This window comes from Pyxicephalus adspersus, chromosome 12 (assembly GCF_032062135.1).
Source record: "Pyxicephalus adspersus chromosome 12, UCB_Pads_2.0, whole genome shotgun sequence".
Taxonomy (NCBI): Eukaryota; Metazoa; Chordata; class Amphibia; order Anura; family Pyxicephalidae; genus Pyxicephalus; species Pyxicephalus adspersus.
The window spans coordinates 1188376-1215720 of record NC_092869.1 but is presented as its reverse complement, the minus strand read 5'-3'; the positions used below and the strand labels follow the sequence as shown (position 1 = coordinate 1215720).

At 50.2% G+C, this 27345-nt stretch overlaps 5 protein-coding genes across 6 annotated transcripts in view; 1 reads left to right on the top strand and 4 right to left on the bottom strand.

Annotated features, from left to right (window-relative positions):
* C2CD4D (C2 calcium dependent domain containing 4D) overlaps positions 1-1521 on the bottom strand; it is a 5906-nt gene extending 4385 nt beyond the window's left edge. The window contains exon 1 of the mRNA XM_072427983.1: positions 13-1521. The gene's annotated coding sequence lies outside the window, so the exon portion shown is untranslated. The remainder of the gene's footprint in view (positions 1-12) is intronic.
* A 2248-nt stretch (positions 1522-3769) lies between these two features.
* THEM4 (thioesterase superfamily member 4) lies at positions 3770-5928 on the bottom strand. Its single transcript, XM_072427757.1, has 4 exons — positions 5640-5928; positions 5452-5562; positions 5195-5319; positions 3770-4522 (listed from the first exon to the last, which is right to left on the bottom strand). Exons 1-4 carry the CDS (start codon positions 5711-5713, stop codon positions 4482-4484), a joined length of 351 nt encoding a protein of 116 aa, XP_072283858.1. The 5' UTR covers positions 5714-5928; the 3' UTR covers positions 3770-4481.
* Positions 5929-10665: 4737 nt separating this feature from the next.
* LOC140342667 (protein S100-A10-like) lies at positions 10666-16865 on the bottom strand. The gene is made up of 3 exons (XM_072428964.1): positions 16707-16865; positions 12688-12843; positions 10666-10968 (listed from the first exon to the last, which is right to left on the bottom strand). The coding sequence occupies exons 2-3, from the start codon at positions 12823-12825 to the stop codon at positions 10816-10818; spliced, it is 291 nt and encodes a 96-aa protein (XP_072285065.1). The 5' UTR covers positions 12826-12843; positions 16707-16865; the 3' UTR covers positions 10666-10815.
* A 755-nt stretch (positions 16866-17620) lies between these two features.
* SLC39A1 (solute carrier family 39 member 1) lies at positions 17621-21446 on the bottom strand. Its single transcript, XM_072428963.1, has 4 exons — positions 21330-21446; positions 20577-20764; positions 20368-20498; positions 17621-20281 (listed from the first exon to the last, which is right to left on the bottom strand). Exons 2-4 carry the CDS (start codon positions 20749-20751, stop codon positions 19652-19654), a joined length of 936 nt encoding a protein of 311 aa, XP_072285064.1. The 5' UTR covers positions 20752-20764; positions 21330-21446; the 3' UTR covers positions 17621-19651.
* Positions 21031-26891, top strand: TDRKH (tudor and KH domain containing). 2 transcript variants are annotated; one of them, XM_072428962.1, is made up of 14 exons: positions 21031-21174; positions 22518-22652; positions 22741-22847; positions 22925-23114; positions 23509-23648; positions 23730-23991; positions 24109-24272; positions 24365-24537; positions 24688-24752; positions 24839-24987; positions 25202-25303; positions 25385-25466; positions 25981-26400; positions 26722-26891. In XM_072428962.1, the coding sequence occupies exons 2-14, from the start codon at positions 22541-22543 to the stop codon at positions 26775-26777; spliced, it is 2022 nt and encodes a 673-aa protein (XP_072285063.1). In that variant the 5' UTR covers positions 21031-21174; positions 22518-22540; the 3' UTR covers positions 26778-26891. The 2 variants fall into 2 exon arrangements, with proteins under 2 accessions (XP_072285063.1, XP_072285061.1); XM_072428960.1 differs by lacking the exon at positions 21031-21174 and adding an exon at positions 21440-21527.
* The last annotated feature ends 454 nt before the right edge of the window (positions 26892-27345 follow it).

The window sequence follows — 27345 nt, the reverse complement described above, 5'->3', positions numbered from 1 at the left end:
ATAATGTCTCACCTGTGCTGCAGATGCCGTGTGATGTCTCCTCTGGATCTCCCGCAGTCTCATCACGCTTTATAGAGCCGCTCTCTGTTACGTCACAGCTCGCTCTGCCCTCGCCCATCTTCTACCACTGCCCGTCTGAACGCCGTATTCCGCACATCGTCCTCCCCCCTGGAGAAAAATAATTGCCCTCCCCCTCTCCTACAAATTTCCTTGTAACAATAAGGTGGAGAGCAGCAGGAAATGTGAGCGCAGTGCCTTTGGGGACACCGTGAGATCATCTGAAGGGGTGAAAGCCAAGTCTGAGACGACAAAGAGAACCTGTCACTGGATGAGATCCGACACCCCTAACGTAGAAGTGACCCCGATCACCGGAATCATGGACACCCCAACACATTCATCAGTATTAAATCAATAAAATCATTCCTGGTGATCCTGCCATGGAGATCCTTGTTCAGACACTTCCTGATATAGTGTGACAACGCTTTGTTCTTGTCTCCCAATCGTGCTTTGTGTTGTCACCCTGGCTTCCAATGGAGAATCCAAGTGGCCATGTCATTGCACATCACACAGACATGATGTTGTCACCATCAGATAACCATACAGCCATAGGTCTCCCCGTTGTGCCGTTCTGTTTGGCATTCGTTGCTGTGTCTCCCCATTCCATTATCACAGGATAATTGCTTCCTATACATAGTATAATAAGGAATATTCCGGGAACAATGGGCTCCTCTTGATGGCGCCGTCTCCCCGGGTTACCTATAGAACCCTCATTATAGGACTCTTCAGATGTGGCGCATCAAAGGGCAGATGATGGCCAGGTGCGGCACAGACGCCCACGCCATGGCAGCACAATAGGCATCCCATCCCCCGCATGCTGTTCAATTCCAGACTGAAATATGGAAACTCTTCAGAAATGGCTGCATTAGGCCGGAAATCTGGGAACCCTGAATTATGATTGGGAGAGGAATTCCTGGACACGCCCACTAGGAGCTCTTTGCTCTTTTTAAATGAAGACATTGGTTGGGGGATTTTTACAGCTACCAATCAGAAGTAGAGCTGCTTTGTCCTGTGATTGGTGACACAGAGATGAGAAATGACCATTCACAGTGCAGTGTCTGTGACCCTCTGTGAAGTCTGGCTGCAAAATCCTCCAATCAGTATCTTCCTCAAGGCCCCTAGTGGGCGTGTCTAGAAATTCCCCCTCACAATCATAATTCACTGAAATTTAAGGGAATTATTTGAAATGCAACCAAAGCCGGAGTAAAGAAGCCAATGCGGTTCCAGCAGAAGGGGCCTTGTGTGAAAGCAGCGGTCTCTCTGCAGAGGTATCACACCCCAATACCCACCCCCAAGCTGTCCAATCAGCAGGCAGCACAAGCTAGGGGTCAAAGTTAGAGCCCTTCTTTAAGAACTCTGCAGCCACTCATGTGTGGGTGATACCATCATGTGACCCCTCCACGGCCCCGTACATGGAATGTACCATCGGTGACACGCTCCAGCACACCCAGCAGACCTGTAACACCAAGGATCTTCTTATTTCCTCGTCTAAGGCCTCACACTCCCCAACACGAGGTTTGGCAGACGGAGGATTCACCAGGAAGGGACAAACACACGCACGTGTTCACCCACTCCTAGAATGCTTCCATATAGACGCCGTGTCCCCATGAACAGAACAGACAAAAATAACACACAGGACCAGGATCCAGATTACTAAAAATAAACCGTCAGCTGTGTCCAATGAGAGCGGACGATGGCGGTCACATGACTGTAATACAGCTTTGTGATCGGAGGCTCAATTCTTATTATATGACAAATGCAGCCAATCAGACTCCTCATTGGTGGTGGGGTCTTTATTGATAAAAAAATGAGTTGTTACAATTATTTCTTTGTATTTTTCTTCCATCCAGCAGGTGGCGCTTCCCGAGCTTACATATCCTGAACTCCTTGTCACATGAAACATGCTGTTAATAGAGTTCAGTAGCTCAAGCCATATTTTATACAGCAGCTGACTCTGCCTTAATCAAAGGTTCACTGGAGGTTTCAATCATTCAAAGGGAGCCACAAAGCAGGCAGGTATCTGGTTAGGTAACCCCCAGGGCTCTGGGAATCCTTGGTCATGGATTTTATCTTTATTTGCATATTGTATACAAAAAAAAAATCCGTGATTGGTGAAAAATCTAAGAGGAAAAGTCTGCAGGGGGAGGGGAAAGAAAGGACCCCTAAGTTGTTTTTTTTGTGGTGTCCTGGAACTGATGGGGTAGCCCCGGGGAAGAAGGGGGGTCCCCATCAGTCTATTCATACAAACTTCATACAAACTTCACTGGAATAAATCTGTTGATTTGGACGGCTGGGGACACAATGGCCCCGCCTCTCTTACCGCAATCTTCCATTCGTCCTGCTGGAAAAAAAAGGAAACCTGAAAGTCTCAGAGGAAGACGTACAATCCGCAGGAAATAAGTGCTGGGATTCCAGAGAATTATTCCACGTGACTTCTTTAGAGGTTTACAAACATAGCCAGGAGTCCAAGCCCCGCCCACAAGGAGCCACTCCCACAAGCCACGCCTCCTTCAGGATGTAATAGTCCAGGGGGTCACATGAAGTCTGAGAACGATGGGGGTTATGATGGAAATATGTCACGGGCTGTACTCCAACATATAGGCCGTACAATGTCTGCCCGTGTGTGAGGAATAACATTGGGATCGCTGAGGGTTCCTTTGCTGGCACTGCCTGCAGAAATACTTTTCCTAACGTCTCAATCTATATGAACTCCATCAATGGCCCCATGGCATTTGCCGATAGTGACAACACTAGGCCATTCCCGTGTATTGAAATGATATCATGCAGTCTCTATGGGAAACCCATGTGACAACGCTGGCGCACAATTGGAAGACGGGGACAAAGCGTTGTCACCCAGAACGAGGAACATCACTCCAGAATTTTAACAAAGCAGCACCTTTCACCAGTCTGCCAGAGGGCATTATGGGTAGGAATGTCAGCGGGTAAATATTTTTGGATACAGTAAAGTTCCAGTTGGCCCCGGGGCCTCATTTCATGTACAGTGTCAGTTAGTTGTGTAATCACTTGAGTGCTTTGTGTACATCTCGCTCGGACATGTGTGTACAGAGAATAAGACAACAGCCCGAGGCAATATGTACGGAGCCCGTCCCCATGGAGTGCCGGCACTCACTTCCTGTTCCCTGATGGAATCTCACATTACTGAGCACGAGGTGCAGGGGACACCAAGAGTACAGTACATGATCTCTGCAAACTGTTTCCTTATATGTACATGCACCTTGGCCCTGGGCTTTATTAGCCCCCACCCACCCCTCCTACCCCCAATGTGACCCCCCCCGATGTATTTAGTACGGTCTATAATGCCCTGCACTCACTGTATGTCCTCAGGCTTCATCAATGCTGAGGAATTGTTCAATTTTGAAGACCGAGGGCACCTAGTGGCAGAAAAGAGGTACTGCAGGAAATCCAGGTTGAAGGAAAAACAGCCCCCCCATGAGCTTTGTATTAAAATTTTTACACTAATGGGGAGGGGCAATAAAAATCCACCAGGTCACATGATGGCGTTACCTACACACGAGTGGCTTCTCATCTAAAGCAGCAGTCACATGATGTTATTTCAAGGTGGTGGGGTCCTTTTTCAGGTGTCCACATCACTGCCTACATGACGCGGACACTTCCTATTGGCTGTCCAGCAGCAGAGAGCTTTAAAGTGAACCTATTACATTCAAAAGACAAATTATTACAGCAACAACCCTCCGGCTCTGTAAAAACTTTATTAACAAGTCCAGTGAGTGTTTTTAAGGAAAACCTTTCAAGTAACCTAAACGTTCAGTCAATGGAGGCAATATTATAAAACAACACGATAACGGAACATGGCGGAGCTGGAGTGAAGAACGTTCACTATGAAAAGGGAACATTCACTTGGCAAAGGATATCCAATCACATGCAAGAAAAACTGAATGTGAGAATAAAATGAAAAATAAAAAGTTTTTTTGCTCGCACGTGATTGGATGAATCAAGGCACCATCGCTGAGCTTAGTGGACATTTCCTTGCACAGTGAACGCATTCTGCTGTTGCAGTAATGATGTAAACCAGCAAAGAATAAAATATTATTAATAAATGGAGAAAAAATTTAAAATACTAAACAGAATCCTGTGTGGTGCACGCTTGAGTCACCCACAATGAGGTAGAGCGGACACTTGGAGGATGTTAGGTAGGAAGTAATGTTATTGGACCTGGAGGAGGACACCCAGCCTATAGCACAGACTATGTTAGTAGAGTTGGCCCCTGGAACACATCTCCACTGGGGTTCCAAAAATGAGATTTGCCGCCCACTAGTGGTGGATAGTATACACTACAGTGTAAAGAGGAGCTGCTACCAATAGAAGGGGAGCTTGGAGGCTGGCAATGTTGTTGTGGTGGAGAGGAGTCGGGAATATTTCCTGCTGTTTGTAATGTACAAAGTTTATAGTTTGGCTTCCGAGTCTCCCACTTTGATGAACAAACCTGAGAGGAGAAAGAAGAGGAGAGATATCAATTGTGGTACAGGAGGGGTGGGGAGGAGAAACAACAGGGGCCGACAGAAGAGAAGCTGCAACGGGAGGGGCCGCCGACGCGTAGGCAGTCCGCAGGGGAGGGGCCGCCGACGCGTAGGCAGTCCGCAGGGGAGGGGCCGCCGACGCGTAGGCAGTCCGCAGGGGAGGGGCCGCCGACGTGTAGGCAGCCCGCAGGGGAGGGGCTGCCGACGTGTAGGCAGCCCGCAGGGGAGGGGCATTGAAAAGAAGGTGCAGAGTAGAGGTGATGGCAAGGGTGGCCGCAGAGGTGGAACGTCAGCAGAGGGTGAGCAGCGGCATCAGAGCAGAAGTGGCAACAGGAGGTGCGGGGCAGAAAAGGGGCAGCAGCAGAGGTGCGGGGCAGAAAAGGGGCAGCAGCAGAGGAAGGGGCAAAGGTGGCAAAGGAGGAGCATCGATGGGAACGGCGTCAACATAGGAGCAGTGTTGACAGAGAGGGAGGCAGCAGAGAAGAAGCCGCAACCGGGGATCGACCACAAAGAAGGCGTTGCGCGGTAGGGGCAGCAGAGGAGGATTAATGACAGGGGCAATAGAGATGGAATGACAGCAGAAAAGAAGGAGGACTGATAAGGGTGACAGAGGAGAAGAATAGCCAATCATTCCTCACCGGTGGCCTCTGTATGCAGCACAGAATCATCATGATTGCGCACTTGGCAGCTTGTGTAGATTTTGCGTCCTTCCACCTTATCCACGCGGCTGTCTATGATGACAGTGGATCCCAGCGGGATGGGACTGCAGACACAGGGAGATCAGCATTACACCCTCTCATCATCAATAACCCCTAAAATACAGGCACCCTACCCTGCACCCCCCACATTGTGCCCCATCCCCCTCAGAGTATTTGCAGCCCTCACACTCTCTTACTTCTTATAGTTGATGTTCAGGTTGGCGGTCATTGCATGCCCGCTGTTATATACGGCTCCGGTCCCCACTGTGGCATCTATGATGGTTGCGATACAACCGCCGTGTGTGAAACTGGAGAGGGAAATATGAGAGCTGAGAAACCAAACAATTCCAGGTGAGATCGGCTGAACACAAGAAAGAATCCTCACCCTCTTGGGCCCTCCAGATAGGGCCCGGGCTGGAATATGCAGACGATCCTCTTCTCATCCTGGTTGTAGAACATACAATACTCAAAGCCAACACCGTCCTGGTCAAGGTTCCTGGTGTAAAGGCGAGTTCTCCTCTCCGTTTCCAGCAATGAACCTGTGCAGAGGAGCTGACACTCTAATGTCCCCCCATTGTCACATAACTATTATTATACATTTATATAGCTCTGACATATACCGTAGAGCTCTACAGAGAACACTGAGTCCCTCCCATGAGTCTCTGTACAGAGGAGCTGACACTCTAATGTCCCCCATGCACTACAACTCCCAGCATTTCTGCACCTATCTCTGATTGAATGACTTGTCCCAGCATGCTTTACTAGGAACCACAAATCTCAGCATGGCCTGCTGCTGCTCCACAAACCCCAGAATACTGTGATCATGGCATGCTGGGAGTTGTAGTTCCATCGTTGTTAGATAGAAGAAACACAAAAAGCTCGTACAAACCTTACCTTTCCAGCCAGTCCTTGGAATGTCTCCTTTAGCATCTCAATTCAGGAGAGTCATCCGCTCACATATGTCCCTGTTGTAGGAGACATTTTTCTGAAGCCCTCTATCTGCGTATTAGGGTGATTGGACTACAACAATATGGCCGCCGCATTATTCATATTGTAGAAACAGAGCGACCTCCTGTGGTGTGCCCATTTTACCGGCTTTACATTGCGCTGTAAGTCTACCTACGTGCATGTGACGTCACCACGCATACGTGTGACGCCTTGACAATACCTGACAGGATCATTTAGGTATGGTAGTTACTAAAATATTGTTATAAATAATCATAACTTCCTGTCTGTATGTGCTCCATGTGATTTCCTGCTGGTGACAATAGTGGGCATGTCTATATCATGTCACTCAGGAGCGTGTGTGACAACACAGGGGCACAATTGGGAGATGAAGATGGAGAGTTGTCACCTAATAACAGGAAGTGACTGAACAAGGACCTCATGGCAGGATCACCAGGGATTAATGAAAGCTGCATATTTATATTGTGAATGATATACGTTCCGGGTGTGTTCATTTATAAGAAGAAGTGGCTGTTATTATTATCATCACCATATTTTTGCAATAAATACTTCTAGAGCCTGTGCGGGTGTGGCAGAATGCGGTATGGTATGCACAGGTCCCTCAGGTGGAGTTGGTTGGATAAATATATGACATTATGATGTGTCCAGCAGGGGGCGTCACAGTGCCCTGTATATCATGGCGGTGCCACACTCTGCCGGGGAGATCACATTGAGTGCTTGTTCCTCAGGTGAGTGTGTGTACTGCGTTGTCTTCCCAGCATGCCGAGCTGTGCCAGGTACTCCGGGCAGGGAGGGTGTAACGCCCAGTGCCATGTTTTAATGGGCCAGAACAATTCACCAGGTGAGGAGAATATTGCCCAAATCTCACCACCTGTCCCTGCAATCACCGCAGGAGGGGGCTTCCAGAGATCTGATTGGCTGGAAGTCTCTAAAAATCAGGGCCGAGGCCAGTCACATGACCCGGCTGCAGTGATTGAGGCCTGTCACATGACCTGTGTATGATGTCACTGCAGGGTCGGAGTGATGGCCAAGAATGATGGAGTCATGTGACTCATAGGAGGGGGCACAATGGCTGCTTTGTCTCTTTCAGTGGGGGGGTCACAGAGGTAACAAATGCATTGGGGCCCCTTGCTGCAGAGGGCCCACAGGAGCCATCATTGTAACCCCTGACTGACAGCCAGGAGGATGCCATTTAGTTCTGTCACCAGGCTCCTCCCCCACTACATCCATGTGACTGTAGTCTCCACCTTGCTGCTGCTAAGCCACACCCCCTTCCTTATGCAGGCCCCACCCACAGTGTCTATGTAGCTGACCCTTCCTCATTCCCCCACAGGACAATCTCTACCTACCTGGGCCCCGCCTCTTCCCCCATTTTGTCTACTTACCCGGGCCCCGCTTCTTCCCCCACAGTGTCTGCCTACCTGGGTTCCTCCTCTTCCCTCACATTGTCTTACCTACCTGTGCCCGCCACTTCTCCCACAGAGTCTACCTACCTAGACCCCGCCTCCTCCCCCAGTGTCTACACACCTGGACCCCGCCTCTTCCCCCGCTGTGTCTACTTACCTGGGCACCGCCTCTTCCCCCACTGTGTCTACTTACCTGGGCACCGCCTCTTCCCCCACAGTGTCTACTTACCTAGGCCCCGCCTCTTCCCCCACAGTGTCACTTACCTAGGCCCCGCCTCTTCCCCCACAGTGTCACTTACCTAGGCCTCGCCTCTTCCCCCACAGTGTCTACTTACCCGGGTCCCGCCTCTTCCTCACAGTGTCTACCTACCTGGGCCCTGCCTTATCCCCCCACAGTGTCCACCTACCTGGACCCCGCTTCTTCCCCCACAGTGTCTACCTACCTGGATAGTGAATGCCCTAAGGGCCCCACATATCACACATGGCTTCCGTACTTTTAGCCTGACGTGATTTATGAGTCCAACCTACACTGGCCGCATGCTTGTTCCTGCTCAGAGACAGCCTGGTGAGCAGCGGAAGATCAGCGGTCATGTGACCCCTCACACCTATACCCACCCAAAACCTTTGATGGGGTGGTGACACATCGTCTCCCCGGACAACGGCCATCAACACCTCCAACTGCGTCCTGCGGGTAGAAATGCAGAAGGAAGCTGTGGCGGGTGAAGTCACAGCTGGAAAATCTGGGAAGTATGAAACCTACAAATGTCTGGTTATAACTCTCACAGTGCCAGGGTGTCACCGGTGCCACAAAACCCCCCCTGGGCCATAATCTGCCCACATTGCATAGAGAAGTGCAGAGACCCGGGCATGAGATCACTGATGAAGTCATGGCAATTGGGGCAGGGTAGGTGATCGGCGGTGGTGATTTTTTTATTTTTTGTGTGTCTGGCACACACGGGGTTAACCCAGCAGGCCGATTAAATTTGGCTGTGTGAGGATTTCCCTGGGCGCATGCTGCATCATTTTCCTGTGATTCACCCTAGTTGGCAACACCGACACCCCACCCGCCCATCCACTGGTGAACGTTGCCATGAGAACGTCAGTTGATTTCCCCAAAACAGTGAAAGAAGGGGGGGGGTCATTCCAACACAAACAGGGATCGGGGCCCAGCTGGCGGGACAGACAGGGGCCACGCCCGCCCCATAATAGCTCAATTTATTATCTCTTTTGTTTCTGTTCTTTTACCTCCCAACGAACCTCCGAAAACATCCGAAATATTCCAACCCACCTCGGAGCCGCCCGTTTACATAGCTGGGCCACCCCTGACTTGACAAACATGGCAGCTAAGGGGGCTCTATATACTCCCGGGGCCCCACTTCAGTTCATTAGGTGTTTTACATGCTTTGACCCAGTAAAGTTGAACCATTTCCCCCTTTTTCAACTTGAAATCTGTGAATGCATAACTCACTTTCTCCTCCCCCAGTGTTCCTGCACCCCTAGGCTTTCCCCCCCCCCCCCCCAGCGTTCCTGCACCCCTAGGCTTCTCTCCCCCAGCGTTCCTGCACCCCTAGGCTTCTCTCCCCCAGCGTTCCTGCACCCCTAGGCTTTCCCTGCCCCCAGCGTTCTTGCACCCTGAGGCTTTCTCCTCCCCCAGTGTTCCTGCACCCCTAAGCTTTCTCCTCCCCCAGCCTTCTTGCACCCTGAGGCTTTCTCCTCCCCCAGCGTTCCTGCACCCCTAGCTCCTACACTTTCTAGCCCCCCGGTATTCTTGCACCCCTAGGCTTTCTCCACTCTGTGTTCCTGTACCCCTTTGGGTTTATGTGCACCCAATATGATTTTATTTTCCTGATATCCCCGGTTCTGTTGGTCGGAATTCTCCTTTAGGCTCCATATATGGTGTGGTGACGCCTCATCTAGGAATTCTCACACTCAGCACCCTTTGTTCTTTGTCCCCAGGACTCTGGGTAAATATTTGCACCCTTCTTATCTCCTAGACTCTGATAGTCACCCTGTGAGTCATCCCAGAGCTCCGACCTCCATTTTACACTATTTATTCCCAGCAGAGTTTATACAAGGATTTAGCCAATGTACACTGACAGCCTCGTATTTCAGAAATACTTGTGATTATTAAAAATCCCTTCTGGAGCTCCAGACAGTGACTGCACCTAGGCCGGAATTATGTCATCAGTCTGCTGCAGATAAGCGAGGCATTTTCCTCAGTCTCCCCTCCCCAATCACAAGGTTAGAGGCTGATCTGTGTCAGACATTGGTGACCACACATCGGGATGTACATGATTGTGTCACCTCTGAGCTACTATTTAATATAGTGACACTGAACAAACAAAGATGGTGTCATGCCTGACCAATCAGAGGAGAGATCCACTGACAATGCTTTTTCATAACGAGAGCCTATTGGTTGAATTTTTTTTGGCTGATCCCTATCGGACAGATCCCCACCATGGCCCTCATTCAGCTCCTCCCCTCCCCTGATTGGTTGGCCTCCAGTACTCGTCTGTAGATCCCGGGGTGATGATAATGTGAAGGGTAATTGACTGCAATTCCATGAATGGTGCAGATCATGTGATCAGCCAGCTGACAGGAAGTTGGTAGAACCTGGAAGAATCTGGAGGGAAGTTTTATGTGGAGGTCATCCCATGAGGATCAGTGCGTGATTATGATTGGCTCCCTATGCTGCTTCTCCCTACCCCAACCTATGAATGTACAGAAAAAGGAGAAGCAGCTGTCTAATGAGTTAAACTCACCGCTCTCTCTTCCTAATAATATTCTCTCTGTCATCACATGAACTGATTGGTTCCTTGTGCTGCTTCTTCTTACACCAGTCTGAGCTGGGACTGTAAGAGGCTGACACCCGGTCTCTGACACCCCAAGCCATGTCCTTTATACCCCCATCCACCATTATGCCCCCTTTACCCCCATCCACCATACTGATCACAATATCTTATGTTGTGGGCGGAGCAAAGACCCAGAACCCCTCCCACTGCCCCGCTCACCCACAAACACACCAATCAACACGCGTGATACAAAACACATGGCGTTTATTACTGGAATGGAGACGGGTTAGATAGACTGAATAGCATTAACACATTTGGGAGGCTCCTCCCCTTGGCAACGGGAATGCGGCAGTCTGGGCGGGATTGGCTCTCAGCGTCAGTGGTAGGCGGGGCTTCCTTACTTCCTCTTCATGTTCTTGATGTAATAGTCATTGCAGGCGATGGTTAGGCCGGCGATCAGGGAGAAGAAGCTGTGGAAGTTGACGCGTCCGTCACGGCACTGATCCAGATCCTTCATGATCTTATCCACCGCCAGGGGGTCGTTCTGGTTCTGCAGGGACGGGGAGAAAAAAAATTAGGGTTTATTGGAAGGATAATGTAATGGGGAGTCATATGTACTACAAGGAGGAAAAAACATTTACAGGGGCTTTAGACCCCCTTCATTCATTTTATTACGCGCCCGCCCAATGCTGTAATCGTTTCAATTCTGCACTCCACCGATCTGGGCTTTATGGCGGAAGCCTTTCTCTTCCTTGGAGTTCTCAAAAAACATCTGAAGGACCCTCAGACTGTGAAAAACAAGATTCTCTTATCTGATTAAATAAAGATTGAACTGTTTGGCTTCAATTCTAAATGTTATGTCTGCAGGAACCCAAGCTCCGCCCATCACCTGCCCAATACCATCCCAACTGTGAAACATGGTGATGGCAGCATCATGCTGTGGGGACTGGGAGACCGGTCAGGGTTGAAGGAAAGCTCAAGAGAGAAATCCCCAATGAAACCTCCCTAGGACCTCAGACTGGGCCGAAGGTCCGAACAGGACAATGACCCAAAGCGAAGACAACACCGGGGCTTAGGGACAACTCTGTGAATGTCCTGGAGTGGCCCAGCCAGTGCCCTGCACCCTATGAACATACCCACAGTGACCTGAAAATGGCCGCCCCCTGACTGTCCCCATCCATCCTGACGAATGGCAGAAAATCCCCCAATCCAGGGGTGCAAAATTTGTTACATCATCATCCCAAAAAGATTCCAGGCCGCCAAAGGGGCTTAAGCTAAGTAAAGGGTCTAAAATCGAGAATTTAATTTTTTTTACAAAATTGTGTAAAAAATTAATGAGAAATAGAAACAATTGTAACAGAAAAGTAACTGAATACTTCCTGAATCCACTGTATATAACACAATGATACAATATAATCTATTAATAATACCATACAATGTATAACGTGACAGCCAATCAGACGATCTCTTTCCGGATCTCTGTGGGGTGCCCCTAGGTGATGAGAACAACCGAACACTCCCGGGATTGTGCAATGTCTTGTGAATGGCGCTCATTGTGTCACCTCACGCCCAGCAGAGGGCCGCGCCCACAGATTTATATGGGCAAGACGGGGCCTGCGGGGTTAATCCTGCTGATTTGCACTAATGAGGGGTATTTAGGAGGTGACATGAAGGCTGTAAGAGGAGTCAGATGGATTCCAAGGAATTTACAAGAAGGTTTTAGGAACCTGGCCAAACTCGGCTCAGAATTTATAATTCAGTGTGAGAAACAAAATCAAATCTGGGGGGGGGGGGGATTTATTAAAATCGAGGACACGCCCAATCAACATATCATGTGATCAGGACAAACAGCCTGGGGGGGCATCAAACAGGTAATAATGTGAAACTTCCCCGACTTCCTCTAATTTACAGTTTTCTAGCAGGGAGCTCTTCCTAGCAACCCCCAGCCAATAGGAGCGCTCCCCACTGTTTACCCTAACAACGAGGAGCCAGGAAACGCCCCCGCTGTACATTGCAGCAAATGACCGAGCAGTACAATGCTTTCCTATGATAATAAATCAGATTTGTGCTGAGATCCGATGAACACAATCATACCATACAATATACAATCTCATATCTATACAATCCTAACTCTACAATATACAATCCGATCCCATACTATTCTATACAATCCTGAGATACGAATCCTAAGATACAATGACATTCAATCATCCCCCCCCCAGTCCATGTGAGTGAATCTCGGACTGTGATGATTCACCCTCTCACCCACCTTGAGGAATTCAGAGAATTGGCTCTCCATCAGGCGGTGCAGGTCCTCCTTGGACATGTAGTTCTTGTCCCCGGCGTATTTATGGAAGGTGAAGAGCATGGTCTCCATGGCTTGTTCCATCTCTGAGGGGACTCCCATATCTGCCAAATCCGAGCTCTGCTAGAGACCACACGAGACATGAATGTTATTATAATGATCAACATGGGAAGATGGAAGGAGACCATACGGGGCCCCAACCATACCAACCACCTACCGAGTGCTGGAATATAACCGAACCCCCAGGCGACAGAGGGGACCCGGGACCACACAGGGCCCCAACTATACCCTCCACCTACTGAGTGCTAGAATATACCTGAACCCCCAGGCCATGGAGGGGATCCAGGGCCCCAACTATACAAACCACCTACTGAGTGCTGGAATATAACTGAACCCCTAGGCGACAGAGGGGACCCGGGACCACACAGGGCCCCAACTTTACCAACCACCTACCGAGTGCTGGAATATAACCGAACCCCCAGGCCATGGAGGGGATCCAGGGCCCCAACTATACAAACCACCTACTGAGTGCTGGAATATAACTGAACCCCCAGGCGACAGAGGGGACCCGGGACCACACAGGGCCCCAATTATACTATCCACCTACTGAGTTCTAGAATATAACCGAACCCCCAGGCGATGGAGGGGATCCAGGGCCCCAACTATACCAACCACCTACTGAGTGCCCCAATATTACATCAACCCCTAGATGAAAGAGGGGCCCCGGGACCACACAGGGCCTCAATCCTCCTGTAGACAACCACCTACTTAGTGCTCGAATATACTGGAACACCCAGACAATGGAAGGGCCCTGGTACCACACAGGGCCCCAACCACCCAGGCCCCAATATTAAGTGAACCCCAGACGATGGAGGTGCCCCAGGACCACACAGATCCCCTACTCTACTATAGACAACCACCTACTGAGTGCCCCAATATTACCTGAAACCCCAGACGATGAAGGGGACCAGGGACTACCCCTAATATTAAAGAGAACCTGTCCCAACAGAGAATCAGAATACTGCACAGGGAGCTGGAATGCTGTTCATTTGGGGCCCCTGCCTAGGATCCCATCATGTCTGAGGATGATCCCGATCCTGCCCACTTTATTGCCTGGCGGTCGTCACAACTTACACAGCTCAGGACCTCTAAATCAATTTATGTACAATTAAACGCGCTTTGGAATGTGAATGTGAAATTGGAATGTGAATGTTAGCTGAATGTCAGATTCATCTCTTTATAAAGAAGCCCCTGTGACTCAGCCATCAGATTCCCATCCTTGCCCAGAGATCTGTGGTGGCACACAAGGGGTTAACGCTGCCATTAGTGGCTCCATCGATTTTCATAATGCGCTCATCTCAGTGATGGTCGGTCATTGTGTGCACACAGCTAATGGAGATTAATGGATCCTATGGGGGGGGGGGACAAAAACTGCGCTCTCATCTTATGTCACCGGAGGGAGGGGGCACCACCAATCTGATGTCATTGTGTGTGACAACCCCACGAGAGAAATACGTTATGTAGGTATAGTCCTAGAGTGGCTGAATGACTGGTAGGGGCTGTGTACAGCACTGCAGAATAGGTTGGCGCTATATAAATACAAAATAATAATATTGATGAGAAGCTGATGTTAGAGACACCATTCTGGCATGGCTGGGAGATCAAAGTACCATTTACACCCTCATCAGTGTCAGGGTGGGGCTGTCACCTTGTGTGAGGACAACATAACACGTACCCTAATCACTTCATTCACCACAAGTGTGACAAACTTACTGCATAAGAGGAGCTAACACTCCAATGTCCAACTAATTATACATTTATATAGCTCTGACATATACCGCAGTGCTGTACAGAGATCACTGAGCCACTCCCATCAGTCTCTGTACAGAGGAGCTGACACTCTAATGTCCCCTAATATAATTACACATTTCTATAGCTCTGACATATACTATGGTGAAGTACAGAGAACACTGAGCCAGTCCCATCAGTCTCTGTACAGAGGAGCTGACACTCCAATGTCCCCACTATCATTACACATTTCTATAGCTCCGGCATATACTATGGTGCAGTACAGAGAACACCTCTATAGTCCTGTAGGGGGGGGGGGGTCTCCCAGATTCGCTGGCACCCAATACAGATCAGATCACACAATTTGTGTTCATAGATTCTGGGAAGGTAAATATTGGAGAAGCTGACCTGTGATCATGTGTTCATAAGCTGTGAGGTAACGGCTCCGATTGTCAGCTCTGCAGCCCAAAGTCCAAACCCCACCCAGAATCTCTTGGTGTCAGGGTCAGCTGGGTGCGGTTATTGGGTCATCATATTCATTCCAAACATCCCTGGAATCTGCCATGCCACACCTCTCTCATCATGCCAACCAATCCAGGCCCAGAGATGACCTCAAATCTGCTGCCAACAAGGGGATTGGCTGGTATGAGGATGGTGGTAACTCTTCAGATTGGGCAAAGGAATTCAGGGATGGTGGGGGCTCCTTGTAATGGGCGCAGCAAGTGTACAGGGGGATGTGATTGGTGGCCCCGTAGCCCTAGGTGTGGCCCTAGGTGTGGTCCCATTCTTTCTGGGTGTCTTGGAGGTGTCAAAGAGACATCCACCAGCAGATTTGCCCTCCCTAGGTGTGGCACACTCTGCCCTGTGTCACTCGGACTCTGCAATTACAACTCTTAGTCCGTTATTCACTCTGTCTAGGATTCTCCCGCTCTCCTATAGGCCAGCCACAACCAATAGAGAATACGGTGCCAGCGGAGAGCCCTTTTAAGAGTCTCAATCACTGAAGAACATGCCCAGAGTCACTATGGGGGGTCCCGGAGGATTTGTACCCATCAGTAATACTTTTTGCTGGGCATCCAGATAACTGGCACCATAACTGATGTCTTTCCACAGCTGTCTACTCAGTGATCCCCCACAACCCTCCCTGCCACACTGTGATCCTGCTTCGTAGAACCGACACCACCTTCCAATGGGGTTCTGTGACTCCACTGAGGGGAGGGGGGGTGACACAAGTACAGGTGGACTGGCCCTTTAAGTCACCAAATATGAGCAGAATGATGGTCTGTTGTCACCTCGGCGTTTCCTGGCACGTGTGGGGTTAAGCGGAGTGAATGAGCGCATAGCAGGGTCTGTGGGCTGAGCGCTGGGTGTGTCACCGCCTGATGTGTGCACAACACATATCCGTAATAGGCTGCCATTAACCCCTTCCTGGACCCGCATAACCGCCACCACCTTCTATGTATAAAGCGCCAACATATACCGCAGCGTAGTACAAAGGTTTACAAATCAGCCGCATTAATATGTAGAACAATCTGTGTCGCCTCATGTGTGGTCAGGGAACTCAACCGACCCCTCTGCAAACCTATGACTAATATTCAGACCCCCCCATTTGGGTGAAGTATGGAGAATGAGGTGAATCCTGCAGCTAGGAAAAGTTTGATGGGAATGAAAAGTTGCAACATTGTAACATTCATGTTCTCTGTATCATCTGGTGATATAAGGAGATCATCCAAGGTCCAGCCGCCTTCTGGAAACTTCTGGGCGGGCACCCCATAATGATTGCAGGGGATGGGTATGACCCCCAAAATACCGTGCGTTCAGATAGGATTGGGTGGAAGCGGCCCGGTCTGCAGCCGTTCTCCACAAGTCTGCCAACTGCCCCATTCGCCATCGGTGAATCCACTATTTACCCTATTTCCCTGTCAGTGAATCTGCCACCTACCCTATCACTTACCAGTGAATCTGCAGGGAATAATGACAACCTGACTAAAACTTTCCAACCGCCCAATGTTTTTTCATGCCGTAGCCCCCATACAGCTGCAGCCCATTTGTAAGGATTTGCGGTAACCGCTAGCAACCAGATACTTTGGCTGTTAAAGGTAACGCACATGGAGAATCGCCCCCTGGCTTCAGAATTTGGGGCGCGGCGGTCTCGCCCTGGCTCATTATGTGAAGACGGATATGAGGAGTCTCACCTTAAGTCAGAGAGAAGCCGAGAGCGGTCCGGTGCTGAGTGAAGCTGCACGGTAAATGAGCAGAAAGGAGGGGGAACTTCTTGTAAGAGGACCAACCCTTGAAATGTGAGTCACTTCCAGCCCTGCCCCCTCCACCTCCTCCACTTCTCCCAATCCAGGAATTTTACCTCCCCATCCCACCTCCAGGAGATCCAGGACCGCACTCATGCATTTTGCAGCATTACTTTGCACATTGTCGTCTGCAGAAACATTTTTTTTATCTTTCTGCATTTCCTGAACTCTATGGATGGGGCGATCAATCAAAACCGCAGCGCATGCCAAGGCACGTACAACCGCAAAATATTCAGCCGGACCCGCCCTTTAAGGAGCGCAGTATATATATGCAGGCTGCCCGGGCAGTGATTTACAATGGTGCAGGTAATGCATGAACTGCACCAGACACCATTGCTGTACTAGGGGGTCTAAAACTCCCAACAAACCTCAATCTGGGCAAGCCGCTTTTATTCTTGGTATACCTGCCTGTTCCTGAGGTCCGTTTGTTGGTCACATGACACACGGGGTCCGCCTTGTTAGTGGTGACATCAGCATTGCTTGCAGGGGGAGTGGTTACGTCCCTCAGGGGCGGGGTCTACGACTCCCTGCACTCACACTGTGTCCTCAGTCTTCCATGTGATAAAGTATTGGGCACCATTCAAGCTGGAAGACTGAGGACATCTAGTGGTGGGATGGCATTACAGCAGGTGACAGATTCGGAGAGGAGGATAGTGTTGAAATGTGGAGGACGGGGCCTCAGGGTTTCCTTCAGCAGGTAAAGGCATCCGGGGGGACTATAGTTATACAGCGTACAACCCTGAATTCATTCCCCTGCAGATCGCCATCTCTAGCCCCGCCCACACAAAAGTCCGGACACAGAATTTAATTTCCTGTTTATTAAAAACGTACATCAAAATCTACAAACTGTGTGATGTTCCTCCATACAAAGTTTGTGCTTCTCTAATGACAGCCAATCAGGCGGCTAGGAAATGACCTTTGAACTTTGAACCCGGCATCAACAGAACATCCATCATTTATTATTCTTTTTTTATACTGCATCTTTTTTCAATATACAAAAAATATATAAAACGTAGAAAATGTAACAATGTGCAAATGTCAGAAAATATCTCTAAGGGAGGAAGTAAGAGTGAATAGGAGAGTTGTGAAGATTCCACGAAATTCCTCACATTTGATTGGTCAGTGCTGGTAAATTATAGGACACTGGGGATGGGGCAAACGTTTCCTCCAATCCCGAGGAGGCTTTGTGGTCAGGAGGGGTCCAAGTGGACCAATCACAGAGTATTAGGGAGGGTCTAAATTCTCTCTTTCTGTGCTGGTGACACCATGTCATGCCTGACACAAAGAGGTGTCACCAGAACAGGAAGTAGGTGTGTAATTCTCAGGGGGGTGGGCATGGATAGAGTGCCCCCTCTTGACATAGAGAAGAATTGCAGCCACCATGATTAGGCTCAGGGCAAACATTGTAAATGTCTTTTTAAGACTGTTGCCCTTTTGCCCCCTCAAAACCTTTGTCGCTGGTGCTGTGTAGCCACATTGCCATCAGCCTCCGATTCATCATTGCTACCCTCTGTCTCTTTTCATAGCTGGGGTCGGTAGGACTGGTCACACCCCTCCATGAGAATAACCCCCTCCTCTCTAGAACAGTGGTAGCCAACCTTTTGGGACTCATGGACCACTAAACTTACGGGCTCCGGACCGCGGAGAGAGAAACTTCCACCGTATCGACATCATGATGCCAGAACCCGCCCACCACCCTGACCTTCAGCTTTGGCCAATGTCACCCTCCCTTACCCATTTCTCCCTACCCCGCTGGGGGGCGCACTGGCCAGAGGCGCAGACCACCAAAATGTTCTCGCGGACCACTGGTTGGGGACCGCTGCCCTATAAAGTGCCCCCATTATGCCACCACAGCATTTCTCATATGCATGGCATGACTCCTGAAAACAAAACATCACCCCCCGCTGGTGTGCATACACATTGCAGGCTGGATATAGTTTGTAGCAACAAGCTCTGCCTTCGTTACAGCCTGCGGACAATCTATCTTATCTAAGTGCTGTAACCCATAGCAACCAATCAGCCACATGCCCTAACAGGAAGTGCGCTTGGCTGCACATTACACAGCCTTACTGCAGATGAGTGACCCCAATATATAGAGGCACCGTTTGCAGCTGCCATTTAAAGTGACCCTGTCATTCTACTTTAGAGGTCAGCTGACAGCTGGCACGTGAAAGATGCCCAAGAAGCATTTAATGTGCCCTGGGGGTCCAATACCCGGGGTGGGTGGCCATGACAGGCTGATGGAGGCTATGAAATAAAGTATTCAGAGGAATTTGAGGATTATAAAGTGCTCCATTTATATCACATTCATATTAGAACTGCATGGCACAGATCAGAGTACCCCCTCTGGCTGCACCCAGCTGTGAAACAAGGGGGAAACTGGCAAAGAGTCCCCCCACTACTCTAAAACTAAAGAATAATGACCCCCCTCCCTCACCTGACAATTTTCAGGCCTGCCCATTGGCCAATCAGCCACCTGCATCCTGGGAGGTCACATGGCCCCCCATACCTGGCAGAACCGCCCACAGACAGAGCAAGGTGAGGGTTAGCATTAGTAGGTCAGAGTTAGATAATTAAGAGGACCTGTCTCACAGGTGACCAGAGATTTCCCTGGCTAAGGAAACTAAGTGAAGTCGTCCGATTGTCCATTTTTTTTAGCCCTCATCCCCATTTGGCACAAAGTCATATAAGAGGGGGAGAGGTGACGCCATGTTTAAGGGATGGATAGTGAAAGAAAGGGCAATTTATAGGAGGAGCTATGGGGGGGTGTTCTGTCCTTTGACCATTGTTCAGCTATCTTTGCTGTCAGACGCCCCCCCCCTCTATATTCCATCCTAGACTTTGATAAACAAGATGGCGGTGATGACGGAGAAGCCGCACAGTATCACCATAACCTTGCCAATGCGCTGATCTCCGGAGTTTAGCTCATGAGGAAGGATCTCCAGGAAGGTGATGTACAGGAAGGTGCCGGTGGCGATGCCCTCCAGGACGCTGCGAGTCAGCTGGTGCAGGGGGTCGGAGGACTCTGTCAGGGCCACCCCTAGGCCGATACCCAGAGGGGTCATAAAGGAGAAGAGAAGGAGGCAGCCTAGAATGACCCGAGGATGGAGCCGGCCCTGGCTCAGCTTTAGGGTCAGGCTGAAGGAGATGATACACTTATGGATGAGGAGAGCCAGGCAAGTCTCCAGAACCTTCCCGCTCTCCCGCAGAAGGCCCACCGCCAGACCCTCCAGGACCGAGTGCAGGGACAGCGACACGACCAGGATGACGGCCCGCACCGCAGAGTGAGCATTCACATCCACGTGTACGTGCGGCTGGTCCGAATGGCGAACCTCAGAACTCAGGAGGGAATGAGTCTCTTCAGACAGTCCCGACTGGTCCTTGTAACTCAGCACGATTTGCTCCAGAACCAGAACCAAGAAAAACCCCATGGCCAAGATGAACTCCTGCAGGGGGAACTGGAGCTGCCGGAACAATAAAAAGAGAAAAGTTGTCATCAGTACAGGAAGAAAGGAAATGGGGACACCCATGGGGGAGGGGGCATACTCACCGTTATGTTTAACTTGCCGATAGCCTCATTGATGCCGGCCAGGTAGTCGGGCAGCAGGTCCAGCAGGCAGGTCGCCAGGAAAACACCGCCAGCAAAACAGCTGATTAAGCTGAGCAACCTGTGACGGGAACCTGCAGAGACATCAAAGGTACAAATCAGAAATTCTGCCCCCTATCAGCTCCCCGAGGTATTGCCACTTCTGTTCTTACTCAGGATGTCGATATTCCTTTGGCGCCGAAGCAGGAAGAGGGGGATCAGACCGCTGAGGAGGGTGAGGAGGAGTAAGGTCACCAGAGAGCCAATCTTCACTTCCAGGTCAGTGATGGAGGGGGAGGTGGACTCCAGGCCCGGGCTCCATACCAGTCTGGTCAGGTCTCCTTCCATGGCGGCACCAATACTGGGGAAAGACAAACAATGGGCCAATCAGAAGTCACCAATGACTGGTTATATAGACATCATGGGGGTAGGGAGCTAGGGGAGAGGGGGTAATGGGGCATTGGAGGGTGAAGATGGGGGCTGGATTCATATAATAGGAGTTACATACAGAATTATTCTATTGGTGACAGGTTCTCTTAGAATGGACCCAAGCAGGCCAACCTACACTATCTGAAGATAGGGGCGGGCTATCAGAATAGGAGGCGTGGTCTTGAAACAAAGGGCCAATAGGCGAGTAGCTTACCATCCGCTAGAGGCCGCTCTCCTAATAGAATAACACAGAAAAGGCTCCGGAAAAATGGCCGCCTGGGGCCAGAAATAGACACGCGTATTACCCAGACAAAGGGCAAATACAGGACTGTCCGCAGGCAGGTGGGTGTCCTCGGGGGTGCGGAGGCACAGAAGGAGGGTTGTGGGGGCAGAAGGAAAGATGGCGGGGTGAATGATATAGGGGGGCGATATGTGATAGAGAGGTGCTGAATATGGGGTAGGAGAAGGATAAACGGGTAATAAAGGTCAGTACATACCCCCAAGAGGTCGCTGTGAAAGGGGCAGATACGCACAAGTCTTTTCTCGGCGCCCCTGCTGCTCCTCCTTCCTCCTGTCAGCAGTGCGCATGTTCGGGGCGGTAGCCATCTTGGTACACCCGGAAGTGGGCGGTGTTGGGCTGCTAAATACCGGGCAGAGCCCCCAGCCGGGTATATTATCTGAGGTAGACCCGGCGGGTGAGTGTGTGGCAGTATAGGGATGGCCATGTATCCTGAGGTGATAGTCATGTGACCCCGGTATATGGTCCCCATGTATCCTGAGGTGATAGTCATGTGACCCTGGTATATGGTCCCCATGTGTCCTGGGGTGATGGTCATGTGACCCTGGTATGTGGTCCCCATGTGTCCTGGGGTGATGGTCATGTGACCCTGGTATATGGTCCCCATGTGTCCAGGGGTGATGGTCATGTGACCCTGGTATATGGTCCCCATATGTCCTGGGGTGATGGTCAAGTGACCCTGGTCCCCATATGTCCTGGAGTGATGGTCACGTGACCCTGGTATATGGTCCCCATGTGTCCTGGGGTGATGGTCATGTGACCCCGGTATATGATTCCCATGTATCTTGAGGTGATAGTCATGTGACCCTCATATATGGTCCCCATGTATCATGAGGTGATGGTCATGTGACCCTGGTATATGGTCCCATGTATCTTGAGTTGATGGTCATGTGACCCTGGTATATGGTCCCCATGTATCCTGGGGTGATGGACATGTGACCCTGGTATATGGTACCCAGTCCCCATGTATCTTGAGTTGATGGTCATGTGACCCTGGCATATGGTCCCCATGTATCCTGAGGTGATGGTCATGTGACCCTGGTATATGGTCCCTATGTATCCTGAGGTGATGAGGTCATGTGACCCTCATATATGGCCCCGGGTTAATTTTTTGCCACACATTGTTTTAGTAGTTGTAAAGCGCTCACGCCATGCTCAGACCCCCATACAGTCAGGATAACATAATTGGTAGGTTGAGTCGCCTGCCATGCAGCTGAGTTCCCAGCACGGCCCCTGGTGTGTTCCCAACTCCGGCCCCTGCTAATAGCCATCTTGTAAGCCATCCTAGGGAATGCAGGTCGGAGCAGCAATCTGCACAGGGGGTTACATCATTCTTCTGTCACATGAGCATTTCCATGCACTACTTACACTCCACCTTTATCCGCAGGTCTCTTCTTTATTGGACCCAACATGGCCGGCTGGAGCAGCCTCAGCACCAGACAGAAGGTGGCACTGGCCCTTGGGGTGTCTGCGGGTGCGGCGGTGCTCTGTATCTGCTACGCCAAATACCGGAGCGGGAGAGGTAACGGGACTGGGTACAGAACCCCGGAGAATCGTCATCCCCCCCCCCCAACCCCTCCTAACCCTCCATGTCCTTGTCTCCTCCACAGCATTGGCGGCCCCAGGGAGCAAAGAAGACGACCACGAGCTGAGACTGAAGATTCCCCGAAACGTGGTGAGGCGGCTCCTAGGGGGAGGGGATGATGTCATAGGTCAGGTGAGCTTTGCTCCTCCCCGTCCCTGCTGACCCGTGATTGGCTCTGGTTCCTGCACTGACCTCTTTCTTTCCTGCAGCTCTCCAAGCAGACAGCAGCTCACATGGAGGTCAGCCAACTCACTGACTCTGACGGGCACTCCGAGCTGACAATCAGAGGAAACCACAACCAGGTGCACCGAGCACAGGAGCTGCTCTCAACATTCCTACAGAATGACAACATGTTAGTGGAGCTACACCTGCCTGCCCAATCTGTGTCCCGAATTATAGGTAGGTACCTGGGAGCCCTATCATATGGTGGGTTATGTGACGGGGGGGGAGGGTATGATCAGCCTGACATCAACACTGCTGCCCCCTCCCCCAGCCTTCCTTCTTCCCATAATGCACCCTGCTGCCACCCCCCCCCCCAGTCTGCCTTCTTATCTATAATACACCCTGCTGCCTTCTTCCCATAATGCACCCTGCTGCCCCCTCCCAGCCTTCCTTCTTCCCATAATGCACCCTGCTGCCTCCCCCTGCCTGCCTTCTTACCCATAACGGACCCTGCTGCCTCCCCCAGCCTGCCTTCTTTCCATAATGCAGCAGGTGATCTATTCTTGCCCCCTCCCCCATTAATGGATAACATATAAGCCCCCATCCCTTTTTTCTGCCCGGTTTGTTTTAGGACAAGGAGGACAGCGCATTCGGGACATAAGTAGAACCTCCGGAGCCAAAATCCAATACGAGCGTCAGCCGGAGAACAGCTTCTGCCTATCGAGGTGTATCACCATAACTGGTTCGCGAGAGCAAGTAGAGGCGGCCAAGGTGAGAATATTTTTTTAGTTTTTTTGTATTGTCCCCCTCCCCACACTCACACGCTTTATCCGTCTCCATCCTCTCTGACAGGTTTTCATACAGAAACTGGCAGAAGATGAAGCCTCCATCCTGAAAAGAGCCGCAGATTCATCCAAATTCCGGGCACATCGGAAGGAGATCATCGCCACCAAGAAGAGAGATAGACAACCCCCCTATGAGGAGTGCAGCACCCCAAACACAGACCACTCACCTGACAGCTTTCACACCGCCGACTCTCCAGAGGAACGACCGGCTGAGGGCGCAGAGGCCCAAAATATGTCTGACAACACATCCAGTATCTGCAAGTTTGAAGGTAAGGGGTGCTCTGTGAGTCAGACGGGGGGTATTAAAGGTAAGGTCATAAGTGTCTCGTTCACTTTTTCAGGTTTTACTATTTATCATGTGACCTTCTCTCTACTCAATCTTCCAGTTCCCAGTCCCGACTTCAACTTCCATGCCGGCGAATACGTCGATGTCTGCGTGTCGGCCTCGGAGAACCCGGAGCATTTCTGGATTCAGATCCTGGGCTCCCGATCCTCGCAGCTTGACAAGCTGACTTTAGAGATGAGCGACTTCTACCAAAAGCAGAAGCAGGTGAGTGCGCCATATGGTGGTGGAGCAAACCATCCTATCATACATCACTTACAGTCGGAGAAGTTTTAGCAAGGGTTTTTTTTTTATCTTAGGACAAGATTCCAGAGATCCGGGTCGGGGATATCGTAGCAGCTCGGTTCCGTGATGATAATTTCTGGTACAGGGCAGAGGTCCTTAATGTCTTGGAGAACGGCAGTGTGGATTTATACTATGTGGACTATGGCGATAACTGGGTTTGTCCTAAAGAGAACCTGTTCCCACTCAGGTTTGTGCAAGTTGTAGATTGGGGGAGGAAACTCCATCCGATACCCAGAGAACAGGAGGGGTGGAAGTGATTTTATAGGGAGCAGAGCCATCTTTGAACATTACTCCCTGTCCTTACTGCTCCAGCTCAATCTTGATCTTTTCTTTTCAGGAGCGACTTCCTTAGCCTTCCGTTCCAGGCGGTGGAGTGCGGCCTCGCCAACATCTCCCCAAATGGTGGGTGACAAATGCTCGTCTCTAGCCATGTGGTTCTCTTATTGATCCAAACCATTGGTTCATACTCCATGTTTGTGTCATGACAGGGGAGAAGTGGTCAGAAGAGGCGCTGGATACATTCGATTCCTTGTCACATTGTGCTTCATGGAGTCCCTTACTGGCTAAGATAGTTAGCTTTCCTTCCCCAGGGGCCTCCCACTTCCAGATTCACCTATATGATTCATCCAGGGATCCGGTGAGTCACCGATGCCTGCTCAGCCCATTCACAATGTTTCCCGTGGGTCGGGTTTACCTTCTGTCTCATGGGTTCGGAGTTTTACTTTCTATCTCATAGGTTACCTTCCGTCTCATGGGTCAGGGTTTACATGCCGTCTCACAAGTTCGGGGTTTTACTTTTCTATCTCATGGGTCGGGGTTTACTTTCTATCCCATGACTCTCTGTATCGCAGATGTTGGATATCGGGAAGGAGCTCGTCCGTCGGAGACTGGCAATAAAACGCCGAACAAGCTCTGAAAAGGCAGACGATGAGACGGTGGTTTCTGAGCTCTTGGTAAGAATCGTTCTTGGCATTTTTGATTACGTGTTATTGGATCAGCAACAGATTTCCCTCACCCTCCGCCCCCCCCAACAGGAAGAAGTCATCAATCTGTCGAAGAAGCCAGAACCCCCCAGTTTCACAAGCCGACAGGAAGAGGTGCGCCGGCTTGAGTCTGGTAAGTAGAGTTCGGGGTCACCTTCTCTGAATGGCTGCTTTAATGATGCCAATTGCTTAGGCAACCAATCACCAGGCATGTGTATAGTCGGGTGTCACGACAGGACGCCAGAGATCTAAAGGTAACCATGGAATGCATTGAGGTAGTAGATGAGGTGTCAGATCCTGGAGGGGGGGGGGGGTAATTATCCCTTTTCTTTATGAGGGCAGTACAGGGTCACTGTAAACCCCTATCCTGCCAGGGTAATAAATTCATTATTATTGGGAAAGGGGCTGAATTGATGTTTCTTGTAATTTTGGTGTCCCCGTAGTAGAGATTTTCCCGAACAGCAAGCAAGGAGAAGCCTCTATAATTGGGTTTTACCCCTTTGTAGTTCATCCCAAAAAAGGGTTTTCGCTAGAGCTGGGTCTTCCCACTACGATTGAGCACCAGTCACCTCCTAGAGACGGAATATCTCTCACACGGGTGGTCGGTGAATGAGTATGTAAATGTAACTGACGTACCTACCCACCAGATGAATCTTTTGAAGTAATGCGGGCAGATGTGGAACCCAGTGATGACCTGCAGTGTTCCAGTACCCAGTCCCCTCCACCTGAACTCGAAACTTCCATCAAGACGGGAAGTTTGGAGCAGAGCATGTCCAAAATCTGCCTGAGCAGTAGCGACCCCTCATCCAGCCAATCCACCGCCTCTCCCGCATCCTCCGCCGACTCCTCTTTCTCCTCCTCCGAGACCTCCAGCGACCTTAGCAGCTCAACCTGTACAGCCTCCGAATGCCCCAGTCAGCTGTCCTCCTCCTCTTCCTTGGAAGATAGCAGCATCAACTCCCCTCGCGGCTGCTTCTACTACATGACCGATGAGGCGTCCACCAGCTCCCTCCACAACATCTCCGGGGAGGTCATCTCCATCAGCTCCGAAAGCAAGGATGAAACCGGTGCTGTCATCGATTTATTCCTCTTTGGTGATTGGCTGAGCCACAACTTTTCACACAGACTGATATTACCCACTTTTGGGTGTTTTCACTACTGATTCCCACTGTTTTGGGGGTTTTCCATCACTTATCTTCCATTTATCGATATTCTTCACATCAGCTCTAAAGCGTTCTACAATCTTTTAAAATTCCAGCACTGGGATGGTGGGAAATCCTCGTAGTGAGCACAGCGGGCGTACCGAACTCGGCACAGAGATGGTGGTAGCATTTCCTAATGGGCATCTTTACAGTGCAGTTTATAATTCTCCTTTTCTCTTTCCACAGAGGTTTTCCTGAATTCTTCTGCTGATGAGGTTATCGTGGTGGAAGACCAGGCCTAAACGCCACCGGAGGTTGTTATATTAGTTACTTGCACTGTTGCACGTTCCAGTTCCCAATGTTTACATTTGTATATATGATTCCGTTAATAAATGTTACGCTGTTATTTAAACTCAGATGGCTGGCTGTGAGTGCTCATTGTAGAGCCGGGTATTGGGGTCATGGCTGCCATGGCTGGAAGTTGCACCTGTGCAGGGTGGGAGGACGGCTTAAATTTATTACTTGATTATTGCGCTGTTGGCGGGGGTCCCAGGACCGCTCTTTTGTGCTGCCGATGTCCTAACAAACAAAAAAAATAACTGCCAGGGGGCATATACCAATGGGTGTGTACAATGACTTCATCGTTAGTTTCACTGTTTATGAATGCTCCATGTCACGTACTGCAGAGTTACAAACCTCCATATCTCCCAAACAGTATGTCCTACCTACCTGAAAGTTTCAGGGTACACAGGGGACCCTTATAGCTATTGGGTTTTAGGTGCTAGAAGCCTCCACCAATGTGTAACCAGGTAGATTTTTCGGATGGGCAGAGTTTATGTTTTGTCGATGGACTAACGATGACATTTTAGG

What these genes read in the sequence shown, in the direction of transcription:
- TDRKH (XM_072428962.1), top strand. Translation starts at nt 22,541, where the DNA reads ATGGCCGGCTGGAGCAGCCTCAGCACCAGACAGAAGGTGGCACTGGCC. An exon ending in CGGTGGTTTCTGAGCTCTTG is followed by an intron (nt 25,304 to 25,384) that starts GTAAGAATCGTT and finishes CCCCCCCAACAG; the next exon opens with GAAGAAGTCATCAATCTGTC. An exon ending in CGAAAGCAAGGATGAAACCG is followed by an intron (nt 26,401 to 26,721) that starts GTGCTGTCATCG and finishes CTCTTTCCACAG; the next exon opens with AGGTTTTCCTGAATTCTTCT.
- LOC140342667 (XM_072428964.1), bottom strand. Translation starts at nt 12,825, where the DNA reads ATGGGAGTCCCCTCAGAGATGGAACAAGCCATGGAGACCATGCTCTTC. An exon ending in AATTCTCTGAATTCCTCAAG is followed by an intron (nt 10,969 to 12,687) that starts GTGGGTGAGAGG and finishes CCGTCCCTGCAG; the next exon opens with AACCAGAACGACCCCCTGGC.
- SLC39A1 (XM_072428963.1), bottom strand. Translation starts at nt 20,751, where the DNA reads ATGGAAGGAGACCTGACCAGACTGGTATGGAGCCCGGGCCTGGAGTCC. An exon ending in AAGGAATATCGACATCCTGA is followed by an intron (nt 20,499 to 20,576) that starts GTAAGAACAGAA and finishes ATGTCTCTGCAG; the next exon opens with GTTCCCGTCACAGGTTGCTC. An exon ending in TCGGCAAGTTAAACATAACG is followed by an intron (nt 20,282 to 20,367) that starts GTGAGTATGCCC and finishes TTGTTCCGGCAG; the next exon opens with CTCCAGTTCCCCCTGCAGGA.
- THEM4 (XM_072427757.1), bottom strand. Translation starts at nt 5,713, where the DNA reads ATGTTCTACAACCAGGATGAGAAGAGGATCGTCTGCATATTCCAGCCC. An exon ending in TATCTGGAGGGCCCAAGAGG is followed by an intron (nt 5,563 to 5,639) that starts GTGAGGATTCTT and finishes TTCCCTCTCCAG; the next exon opens with TTTCACACACGGCGGTTGTA. An exon ending in GCTGCATACAGAGGCCACCG is followed by an intron (nt 4,523 to 5,194) that starts GTGAGGAATGAT and finishes TTCTCCTCTCAG; the next exon opens with GTTTGTTCATCAAAGTGGGA.